The 12151-nt window shown below is 51.5% G+C and overlaps 1 protein-coding gene across 2 annotated transcripts; it reads right to left on the bottom strand.

Annotated features, from left to right (window-relative positions):
* Positions 1-1164: 1164 nt before the first annotated feature.
* Positions 1165-10408, bottom strand: LOC108927618 (dnaJ homolog subfamily C member 10-like). Of its 2 annotated transcripts, none has more exons than XM_018741028.2 (23): positions 10309-10408; positions 8993-9407; positions 8753-8918; positions 8549-8599; positions 8373-8455; positions 7618-7749; positions 7436-7529; positions 6525-6602; positions 6260-6303; positions 6033-6164; positions 5782-5871; positions 5572-5682; positions 5380-5494; positions 5124-5251; positions 4912-5028; positions 4054-4155; positions 3792-3947; positions 3209-3342; positions 3009-3062; positions 2745-2892; positions 2530-2652; positions 2214-2330; positions 1165-1758 (listed from the first exon to the last, which is right to left on the bottom strand). In XM_018741028.2, exons 2-23 carry the CDS (start codon positions 9197-9199, stop codon positions 1747-1749), a joined length of 2394 nt encoding a protein of 797 aa, XP_018596544.2. In that variant the 5' UTR covers positions 9200-9407; positions 10309-10408; the 3' UTR covers positions 1165-1746. The 2 variants fall into 2 exon arrangements, with proteins under 2 accessions (XP_018596544.2, XP_018596551.2); XM_018741035.2 differs by having other exon boundaries at positions 8993-9403; positions 10309-10346.
* Between the last annotated feature and the right edge of the window lie 1743 nt (positions 10409-12151).

The raw sequence follows: 12151 nt of genomic DNA, 5'->3' as shown, positions 1-12151 counted from the left end.
CTCACCATGGACCTGCTCGAGTCGCGCTTCCCATACGTGCTGCTAAGGAATGCCTACCATGCCGTGTACAAGCAGAGCGTGTCCACCTCCTCAGCCTGAGGATTTGGACAGCCCCACCTGTAGGAAATCACCTCTCTTTTTTGCAGGCGCGTATCAACAAACCACGTTTCCTATGATGGCGATACAAAGGAGGACCAGCAATGTAGGAACTTGGCATATATTAGTCTTAAGAAATATGGACGATAATGTGGGACATGTGAAAAGTGTTCCCCTTTACCCGCTCGTCCTGCTGTCCGTCATTCCGTGTACCAGCCTTTTCATTTTTCGTACTCTGCGGCGTGCGTTTGTTTGGTCAGTACATCACTGTACCTGCTAGTGCAGTGTAACAAAGTCAGACATATTTATTAAGATTTGTAAATCTTTCTTCCAGAACCAATTTAATATATTTTACATTTTTGAAAGTGGGTGGTACCTTCCATAACATGAATAAATACTTATGTCCATTCTGTATGCGCTGTGCATGTCTGATAGTAACTATTCTTTGCTCTTTTACATTACATTTATTTAGCAGACACTTTTCTCCAAAGCGACTTCCAATGAACTCTGTAATCAGACCACACACCTTATTCACTGCGGTGACTTACACTGCTAGATACACTACTTACAATGGGTCACTCATTCATACATCAGTGGAATACACACACACTCTCTCTCTCTCTCTGTCACTTACACACTATGAGTGAACCTGAACAGCATGTCTTTAGACTGTGGGAGGGAACCAGAGCACCCAGAGGAAATCCATGCAGACAGGGGAGAGAACATGCAAATTTCAGACGGAGCAGAGATCAAACCCAGGTCCTGTCGCACCACCCAAGCACTGAGACCGTGCTGCCCGTTTATGTGACAGTATACAAACCTTGCACTGCAAGATACTTTGTTTTACCCCTCTATAGAACTGACACGATGTCCACCATTAATATGGCAGCATTGTTTTTCCTGCAGCAATAGTACAGTACCGACACAGTCAAGGGTACTACAGTAGGAGGTGGGATTCAAACCCTGGCTCTCGGTTTCTCAAGCGTCTCTTAAAAGTGTTGCTAATGACGGACATGTTAAGGACTGATTCGAAAAAGCAGGATGCTGATACTTGAACCCATGTGTGTCCGTTTCTCCCCCCATGTAAGAGATCAGTGACAGATGTAGTTTATAAAAAAAAAAAAAAAAAAAGTTTATTCAATGACAGTGGGATGTAGGCAGGGTGTTTGTTCCACTGTACAGAAGGACACTTCAGAAGAATGCAGTGAGATGAGGGGTCGGGGAAACCCAGGACGAGGGTTTGACGACATCAGTAACAGTGGTGAGTACTTCCTCTGTAAACAACAGCGAGCAGAACACACCTCAAACCTCAGGGGCAAAGAGACACCCTTCCAGACAGGTAAATGTGACAATAGGGGCACGATAAGTGAGCTGCACCGCAGACACCCCTGCTCCCTGCCCCCTACCCCCTACCCCCGTGCACACAGGCGCACACCACTCGCTCGCTGCAAGAAAGCGTCTGTCAAAGGTCCGAGAGCAGCGTGTGGAGTGTGCAGTCCGAGGGTCCGTGAGAGACAGCATCACCCTGCCAGTAGGGCCTCTCCAACATCCCAGGACAGTAGCACCGCTCAGTGAAGAGTCTCTGGTTCTGTCCTTGAATCCAACACTCATCTGTGGCCCCTCGGCGTCCTGAGCGAGCGATGATTCCGACTACAGCTCCTCCTGCACACAAGGTGACGTCAGCATCTCTTTGGCTTACGCATGTTGACAAGGCAACGGACACAGAACACACTGGCTGCTCACCCAACCAACAGGAAGGTCAGTAAAGCTTCCACTGCTCTCTCTAGTGGTGTGAATGTGATGCATCTTTTTGGTAAAGAGCAGCCAAAAAGTTGGGGAGTGAGGGGGGGGGGGGGTGTCTTAATTCATCGCCCTTCCCCAGTGTTTCCAACCCCCATCAGTAATAAAATGAGGAACTTTGTACATGTTTGTGGTGTGAGTCTGTAGGAAAGTTTCGTCCTTTTCAAGTAAAACTGTATGTTTACAGTCTTTCGTAATGGAGCTCAAAGTTAATAGTATTGAAGGATTTGCTCTCGCTCGTGCAGCACCAAACTAGCAGATAAACCCCCGGGGAGGGGCTGCGTTATGAACCCTTTGCCAAGTGCGAGGACACTCACCTTAGGGGGGCCGCTGTGGCCCCGCAGCTGTGGCACGAGCGTGTGCAGCCGCTGGCGGACGATGGCCACGATCGTGTTGGCATCTCTGCTGTTGATGTACTCCCCCCCCTGGTCTCGCTGGCAGTAAAACACACACACCTGTCAGCACTCGCATGTTTCGTTTGAGGAACACGCAACCTGACATACAGCTAACACTGTAAATACATGAAAAAAAAAAAAAAAAAAAAAAAAACCACACGTGTTTGTTGGTCAGCGAGTGCTGCTCTGCAAGAACCGCATCACAGGGGGGCCAGATCCCAGCACCACAGCCCCTCACCTTGTTTGACCCCAGATAGGGGTAGAAGCGCACCGTGGGGTACGCCCTGATGCCCACGCTCTGGCATGTCTCCCCATGAGCCTGACAGTCCAGCTTCCCTGCCCTCACCGTCCCCTGGAGCACCTGGACAGAGAGAACAGAGAGCAGAGCTCAGCAGGAGAGACCAGCAGCGCTAAACACCCAGGATGGGGGCGCACTCCACAACACAGCCTTACTCGGGCGAGCAGCTCAAACTCGGGGGCGAAGTGCTGGCACGGCCCACACCAGGGGGCATAGAAGTCCAGCACCCAGTGGTCGCGTCCCCGCAGCACCATCTGCTTGAAATCCTCGGGGTTGAGGTCCACAGACACCCTGGGCAGGGACCTGGGGGCCACACGAGGTCAACTAGGTCACCAAAAGGTTGCAGCTTCAAAGCACACACACGTTTCATTAAGGAGAGCCAACCCAGTACTGTGACATCATGGAGGGAGGCAACGTACCCGAGAGCCCAGGCGCGCAGGGAGTGGGCATCCCGGTGCCACCCATTGTAGCTCCTGTGGCACCAAACACACAGCATGTCAGTCCATCGCCTCTGCAAATGGCTCAGCATGTAGCTGATCCCCACCCAGCCCCTTCCACTCAGGGTCCATCGACGTGTTTTTGCGCTCTCAATGGTCAGCAGCAGCAGACGGTCACTCACTCGTAGTGGTTGCGGCTCCGTGAGTCCTGGGGGAACAGGCGGATCTCGGGATACGCTCTCACACTCTCCTGCTGGCAGAACCAGTGGTACTTCTGGCAGTCCACAGTGCCCACCTTCACGATGCCGTTCACCATCTACAGACGCACACAAACACACATTACATTTATTCATTTATCTGATGCTTTTTCTTACAGTATTAAGGTTACATTACATTTATACAGGTGGGTTGTTGTACTGGACCAATTTAGGGTAAGTGCCTTGCTGAAGGGTGCTACAGCTGGAGGTGTGGTTCGAACATGCGATCTTTGGGCCCAAAGTGAGCAGTTCTAACCGCTGCTCTTACCAGCTGCACCATACATGTGCGTGTGCGTACGCGTACACACACGCACGCACGCACGCACGCACAAACAAAAATGCAGGCCAGAGTGCAGTCAGTTCTAAGGCCCATGTCCACAGCACTGTTTGTGTTACTTTTTCGAAGACTTTGGTTGAACAGCAGAAGACCAGCTGTGGTCCTGAACAGGGCTGGCTGGGTGTGCATGGAAATGAAGCAGAACGAAAGCGAAGGTTTCTTTCCTCGTACCCGGGCCATCCTCCGCCACTCTGGCAGCAGTGCCTGGCACGGTCCGCACCACGGAGCGTAGAAGTCCACCGTCCATGTCTCGTTGGGCCTGCGCTGCCTCACCAGCTCATCGAAGTTGTCCGGGGTGAGAGGAACCACTACCGGGTTGACCAGGTCCTGCAAAAAGGCACAGCGGTGACCAAGAACACGACCACGTCACCCCCTTCCCACACCGCAGTCACCGGCGCCGCAGACACAACCGCACAGGGTCAGGCCTTCTCACCTCGATGAACTGCAGGATGCCATCCGCCGTGTGGTGGCCCTCATACTCGTGGATGCTGGAGCGGTTGAAGATTACAGTTGTCGGGTACGCCTGGATGTTATACTGGGGAGGACATACGCAGCGCAGGACACATTTAATCACAGTGTCACCACAACTCCATCAGGGCGCTGAACTACACTGCTTACATGAGCAAACTTCACTTAGAGCAAAAGAGTCGCCCACAAGAGTGCATTTTACTCCAAAAGCAACTGCCCAAGACCCTCAGTCCAGCACCGCCACAGAAGGGCGCCCTAATCCCACCCACCTGTGGTCAGAACCCTCTATGGGACGCACACGAGGTGTTTAAAGGATTACTTTTTAAAAAAAAAAAAAAAATGTGCTCATTAATGTCTATATTAATAGCAGTGGAAAGGAGCACCTGAGTTCATTCACCTGTGACACTGACATTCACTCCCTTTTCAGACACTGTTCTCCACAGCACTGTACAACTCAGAGTGAACAAAGTGCATCAGCTTGAGAGGCACAGCTTGTGGGTCTTACACCACTGTGTTGATGGTTCACATCCCTCCAGTAACTCCTATAGAAGTAACATTCAAATAGCAAATACATAGATAATCATAGCAGACTGTGATGGACTCATTGATGGAGCTGTCAGGAGATCAAAAGAGGCTCTCAAGAGAAATGGGTTCAAAACCCTTCTTCAATGTGAGCTGGGATTTCAGCAGCCGAGGGACACGGAGCTCATTTCACCACATATTCAATAAATTTTAAAACTTTTGACTCATTTATATGACCGGGTAGTGAACCTCCTGAACCTGCCTGTAAGGTACGTGTGCCAGTGCTGTGTCTCCCACTCACCGTGCGGCAGAGGCCCTCGTGAATAGTGCAGTCGAGGGTTCCGAACTTCAACTGACCAAAGAGCTGGACAGAGGCTTTCCTCAGCTCCGGCAGCAGGGCTCGACAAGGAGGACACCACTGCAGGCGTGGGACAGCAGACATGAGTCAACAGGATGCATAGCACAGTGCTCCTGTGTGGACGGCACCGCCCAATGAAAGGAATAAAGACCCACGGGTGCGAAAAAGTCCACTAGCCAGGGTTCCTTCTCATTCCGGGGGAAGTTCCTGGGCAGCAGCGTGGTGACGTGCGCATTGGCGCTGTCCTTGGCAAAGCCCACAACGTTGTATAAGAGTTCCTTCCCTAGGAAGACAAAGAAAGGCACTGTGGGAGAACGGATGCACTGGCAGCAAGCAGACAGTCACACCTGTAGCTACTTCAGCGATAAACTGATGGCCCGCAGTTCGCTGGTGGTCAAGCCATGTTCTCACCGTGGTACACCTCAAAGTCATTGACCCCAGTGTCCTTGAAGACAGCGATGCTCGGCTTCTGGATGTAGAAGGCGTCACAGAGCCGGGATTCTGTCAGGCAATCCACTTGGCCCACCTAAATGAAACACCGTGTTTTACACCATTCGGCATTTCAAAAACCCTGTCGAGTCAAAGCAGCGAACACATCTGCACCTTTACGCTGGCTTCCTTGAGAAGCACCTGGAGCTTCCTGTACTCGATGGATCCCAGGTTTTTCTGTCCAAAGGTGAAGCTCACCAGCCAGCGCTGGTTCTCCAGTTTGTCCTAAATGGGTCAAACACGGAGGCTCAGGGTCGGGAAAGAGACCACGCACACACTCAGCTGACCGCACCTGGCAGCCCAGTTCTCGGGTAGCGACTTCACCGTGAATGTGTCCTGGGTCAGGCTCTCCAGGTCCGGCAGGTACTGTATCACTTCACTGTAGATCTCCTTCACATCCAGACTGTGAATGAGCTACAGGGGATAGCAGCGTGTTCAAGAAAGTGAACAGAGAGTGTGTGAACGACGCACATGAAGATTGACGACACTTGCTAATTATCATCATCATCACATGATGACAAGAGCCATGCTGGTGAACAAGGTTAAAGGCTCGGTCTGTCCCCACGGTTTCCTACCAGCATGTGGTCCCTCTGCTCTAGGCTGCTGCCGGGGGGGGAGTAGGCTGTGAAGCTAGACGTGACGTGAAGGCGCTCGCAGAGCTCCGCCTGCACGGAGCAGTCCAGCCAGCCGACGCTCACCAGGCCCTCCTGTGGTCACACAGAGGTCAAAGCCGAGCAGGTTCGCACAGGACTGGGTATTCGTTCATCGCGGCTCATCATCTCATGCCCTGTCTGATGCTCACCAGCATCCCAGCCAACTTTTGCCTCGTCTGTGACTCCAGGCAGTCTGCAAAAAATCAGCATGAAAACATGGTCCTGAGCACAAAATAGTCACCACTTTTTCTCCAACACTGCTCGACAGCAGAGCTGTCACTGCCTCCATCTGCAAGAGGTCAACATTGCAGGTCATCAGTCTCATGCATTTTGATCTCCCTCTTGTTTTCTTCTCAGTGGCATATTGAGACACAACCCGCTGTGATGACAATGAGCTTCAGGAGCACAACTCACCTCCCGAGTCTGTGCAGAAGGTCAGCAACCAGCCGATGCCCAACGCAGATGCTCTGTCCATCTCAGTGCGGATGTTGCCTGCAGGAGTCAGCATAACAGCGCTTTCAGTCACAACGGAAACATACGAGGCCCAGGTAAAACAGGCTGTAGCTTTATTATAGTACAGCCTTCCCCCAAATAACTAGCACTTGTTACAAATAGTTAATTTGTACCAGAATGTTCGCACAACAAGCTGTCAACTCAGGAGAAACACCTGAAGAGAACATGAATTTCCATTCAAAATATCTTGGTGATGCCTAGTCCTAAAGCAGAAAAGTTTGAGGACGGTGCTAAAACAAGTTGAAAAGGCAAAGGAAAAACTTACCTCCCAGTTAGAACCTGGGAGTGAAAGAGTGCCAATGACTGTTTTGAAAGGCAAGAGACCAGTGACTGAAAACTTCTGATGCGACTATTTGTTTGTTTAAAAATGAAACTTAAGGAATAGCTGAGCAGAGAGGGGTTAACAGTGATTACAGTAATTGACATTTTGACAGCTGCTTTGTTAGGAAAAACTGGTTTTGAAATTTTTCGTGAAAAAACGGATGAATGCCCTCTGCACATTTATTTTTCCCCTTATAAATGAGTGGTAATTAACAGTTATATTTTCTTTACAAGCACATCTTCAGGAGCTAATTTAGCTCGTTATGCAATGGAGGCCTGTATTAATACACAGTTCAACACCAGCTGTGTGTTGTCAGTGAAAATAAACACTCCAAACAGCTGCCTGCCACAGGAAGTGTGATATCAGCTCATCTGCCATAGCGGAAAACTGAAGGTGTTCTGCAAAATTAACGCGAAAAAGGCAGTAATTATTCCCCCTTTAACTGAATGTCGGGCTGATCTAATCTGCCCTCAGCTCGCAGGTGGTTTACCTTCCCACAGCTCCGTCACCTTGCTGCTCACAAACTGCATGGCAAAGCTGACGAGGCTCTCCTTGGACCTGTCGCCAAAGTACTTCTGAGCGCTCTGTTTGGGAGGTGGTGAGAAGACAGCTGTTAAGACGGTCAGCTCAAAGACAGCCCAAGCAAACCCCCCACCCCCCCAGCCCGCTCACCATTCCAGCCCTGAACACGTAGAGGCTCGGGTAGCTGCTCACACCCTTGCTGCGACACAGGCGTCCGTTGTCTCCGCAGTTCACGGCTCCGATTCTGAACACGCCGTCCATCTCCTTGGCAAACTGCCTCCACTAGGGGACGCCAGGTGTCAAGGGGGCAAGTCAGTACACAAGGCAGCCAATGAGTTTGTGCCTTTGGGCTGTAGTATGGGCTCGTGTTCTGCTTATTTGGAAAAGTGCTTGTACGCTGTACGCTCATCTTTCATACAAATCCAGCAGAGAATAATCTGGCTCACATAACTGGCCTTCGCTCCCTCCTCTGTTGTTTGGCCCACTTTACTGATGTTAACAGGTACTTTGCTGGACACGTTAACCGGTAGCTTGAACTCAGCATGCTTCATAAAGTCGAGAAAGAGCTCGAAAATAAGCAGGTGCCCTGTAATAGCCACAGCCACAAATATGGTGAAATATGCTGGTGTGATCATGTTGTTCTTTACCATGTTTTATGTTAGTGTAGGTTTTTTTTTTTAGGTAAGACTTCACATTATTTTTCATCCACAAGAAATACTGATAGTCTGAGGCCATATAACTTGTGCTTGTTTGTGTGTGACAGCCTGGTGGAAATATTGTTCAGGGACAGTGACTGCGATGCAACAGCGAACCTGTATCACGCTGTAACCTGTACCATGTTAATTATTAACTTGGTGACTTAAGGCAGCCAGCAGACCAGCAAGTGATGGGTGCAAGTCTCTCACCGTGGGGGCGAGCTCGTGGCAGTGCGAGCAGCGAGGGAAGTAGAAGTTGACAAACCACAGCTCCCCAGAGTTCACCGCAGCGTCTGAGAAAGAAGAGCCCATGGTCAGTGACTCCCAGCGGTGCCCACATACAGCACAGGAGGCGAGGGGCCCTCAGAGGACCGAGAGGAACCTACCGAAATCTCCCCAGTCCAGCGTGATGATCTCGAGGTCCTCGTCATAGATCCCTTCCGCAAGAACAGACAGAGAGGCAGGTGTCAGCAGTTACGCTCGACGCCATGGGGACGGCGCAGCCGGAGAGGCTCGAACTGGGTGTGTTTCAGGATCGTCTCATTCCCTCAACCGTGTCAAGGTGAACACACCCCACCCCAGGCACCTACCAAAGTCGTATCGGTAGAAGTTCCAGCTCTCGTATCGGCCGCCCTGCTGGCTGTCCTGGAGCCCCCTCTCGCCGTACTTGTCGTACTTCCTGCGCAGCTCCTCGTCCTTCAGCACCTCGTAGGCCCGGTTAATCTTCAGGAACTTCTCGTGGGCGCTCTCATCGTTCTGAGGGAGGAGAGGAGGCGTTGGCTGGCCGTGCTGCCACAACAGGGTGGGGGACCCCCTCACAGCGCACTTACCGGGTTCTTATCAGGGTGCATGACCAGGGCCAGCTTCTTGAAGGCCTGTCGGATCTCCCTGGTGGACGCGTCCTTGGAGAGCCCTAGCAGCTGGTAGTAATCCTCGCCGGTGGACACCGTGTCCAGCAGACACGCAAGGCTGTAAACACACAGCCACAGCAGCCATGTGCGGGAGCTCACGTGAGCTCGACCGCGAAAGGGCTCCATGGGGAACGCGCGTCCTAGGTCCTCGGCGTTTGTCCCCCGGGCCGCCGGTGAACGTGTCGCAGCAGCAGAGTCCTCCGGCGCAGCAAAGGCGCGACACGAAGGCAGCGTCACTTCCGGGAAGTCAAGGTGTCTCTAACTACACGAGAACACCGAGGACACGGCTTCAGAGCAAATGTTTAGCAAAGGCGGCGGCGGCAGCAGAGTCTACCTGGAAATTAAGGCGAGGCAAAGAAAACATACAAGTTATACACGTGATTAGTAGTGTAACAAGAGCGTCTTTAACTCCATCAATGATCTTGCATGACACCGAACTACGTTTACAGCTCAAACCAGGGCCAGAAACGAAGCAGGACGACAGTGATAGTTAGAAAGTTAACGTTAGACACACAGATAAAGTGTTAGTGTTACAAAGATACAACAGCAGTGTCAGTGACACAGCAATTGAACCCCCCCGGTGATCGAGAAATTATTGATGTATGTAATGCAGCGTTAGAGTGTTAGCAATGCAGTGCTACAAATGTACAGTGTTAGTAATACAGTTACAGTGTTGGTGTCAGTGATACAGTTAGTGTTAGAATAATATGGCTAATGATACAGTTACAGTGTTAGTATGACAGTAATATGGTTAGCATTAGTGTAAGACAGTGTTCGTGTTGATGTCGATAGTGTTAAATTGCAGTGTTACAGCTACAATGTTAATGATACTACTAGTGGTGATTCTGTACAGTGATTACTGTATAATTCAGAGTCAAACTTTGTACAAGGGAAAACTGCGAGGTGAGATGTGACAGACTGTATACACACACACACACACACACACTCACTGCCGCGTGCTTAATCATGTTCACACCCTGATATTAACAGAGAGAGAGAGAGAGACAGACAGACAGACAGACAGACACACACACACACACAATCTCGTCATACTAGCGCAAAACGGAAAGGGACTTTTCGTTTCACACACAAGAAGAAGAAGACAAGACGCAAGAACGAGTGAGCGGCGGATTTCATTTCAGACGAATCTTCACCTCGACGAGTCCCTCTGTCTGAAGTCAGTTGAACTTGACAGTGAGTAACAGTGTAAAAAGGCAGAATAAAGAGTCTCTCACCTTCTCAGTCCGTCCGGCCGGTTGTACATTCGCGAGCCACTCCGCTAGTACCAGGGGCCGGGTCCTCGCGACGTGACGTCACTACCGGTCTCTCTCTCTCGCTCTCTCTCGCTCGCTCTCGCTCCCCCCCAAAAGCTAACGTCAGGAGGGCCTCCGGCCGCCACGTTCCCGCAGCCGTGACGTCACTATGAATCCGTCTCGTGCTCACGCGGGTGAAACAGAAGAATCCGGATGGAGTGGAGGTGAACGGCGGAGGTGGAAACACTCGCTGTGTTCGAAGTCACTGCGTCTCACACCTGTAGGGCTGCGGGTTCGACCTGAGGTCTGTCAGTCCAGGCCCTGGACCAGGGGGGCGTCCGCGGTGTCAGAGATACGTACGTGATCGATGTAAACACACGTGACATAACGGTACCGTGAGCCGTCAGAGCGGATTTTACAACTTAGGAGATAATAAAGTATCTAAGAGCCTTGAAAGCACCAGACAACCAATTACATCAATAATAAAAATACCTACATTCTTCTACACTGAAGAAGGAACTAACCCTTAAGTCTAAACGTATCCCAAACTCTTAACCCTAAAAATATCCCTAAGCCCAATCTTAACCCTTAACCCTAAAGGTATCCCTAACCCCAACTGCAGTCTTAACCCTTAACCCTATAAATATCCCCTAACCCTAAACGTATCCCTAACCCTAAAGCACCAAAGAACCAATTACATCAATAATAAAAATACCTACATTCTTCTACACTGAAGAAGGAACTAACCCTTAAGTCCAGCTCTAACCCTTAACGTATCCCGAACTCTTAACCCTAAAAATATCCCTAACCCCAATCTTAACCCTTAACCCTAACCCTAAACCCTAAAAATATCCCTAACCCTAACTGCAGTCTTAACCCTTAACCCTAAACGTATTGTAACGACCCGCGTTACTGTTTAAATGTAAATAGTTGCATTATGGGAAATAATGTTAAATGTGTGTAACCACTGGGGGCACTTAAGGGGAAAATAGTAGGGTGATCATGTCTCCCAGTGTGTCGAGAGAACTTCGGGGCGCTAAGGCAGGCTGGCTGTAAGCGCTGGTCTTGGAGGAAAAGGGGTCCTCGGACCGAGAGCATTATTCCCTGTGTGTTGGTGTTCAAATAAACCGTTCGTTATGAACGCTGCCTCCGCGTCCTCCTTCGCCCCATCCAAACCCACGGCGCTGCGCGCCACATTGGTGTCAGAAGTGGGATGGGGCAGGACGATGAGAGGCTGGATCAGGGAACAGCTGACCACCAAGCATCGTGAAGAAGAGAAGACCGGGACGGAAGGACGGTGTCCGGCGGGAGAAGCGCCTACGACGGTGGAAGTCGAGGCGGACGAGCCGCGGCGGAGCACGGGTGTCCAGGGGGACGCTGGGGAAGCGTGCGCAAGGGCGAGGACGGCGGAGAAGAGCTGCGAGGTGCCGCTGGAGATGGGCGAGCAGGTCGAGTGGGGTCTCCCTGCGCCCAGAGAAAGAGCGGCAGGAAGAGGCAGCGAACCGCCGTCGACCGCGGAGGAAAGTCGCCCCGCGAAGAGCGCCGCTTTACCGAGCAGGACGGATGCCGTGCTGGGCGACGCGGAGCAGTGTGCCTCGTCTGTGGACAGGCAGAGCTCCGTGTCGGAGAGGAGCGGAACCGCCGACGCGAATTCTCCCGCGGAACGGGAGTCCGGCACTTTCGGGGAAAAAGCGCCCAGCCTGCCTGAAGCCCAGGCGGGCGTAGTTGAGGAGCGGCGCGGCGGAGCAGGCGCCGCAGAAGGAGCAGAGCTGCGTAGCAAGAGGCGGCCAGTTTTGCGAGCGTCGCGGCGGGCTCAGCGTGCGGC

Source organism: Scleropages formosus, chromosome 12 (genome assembly GCF_900964775.1).
Source record: "Scleropages formosus chromosome 12, fSclFor1.1, whole genome shotgun sequence".
In the NCBI taxonomy this organism is placed as follows: domain Eukaryota; kingdom Metazoa; phylum Chordata; class Actinopteri; order Osteoglossiformes; family Osteoglossidae; genus Scleropages; species Scleropages formosus.
The sequence above is the reverse complement of the archived record's forward strand: the minus strand, read 5'-3'. Positions and strand labels throughout refer to the sequence as shown.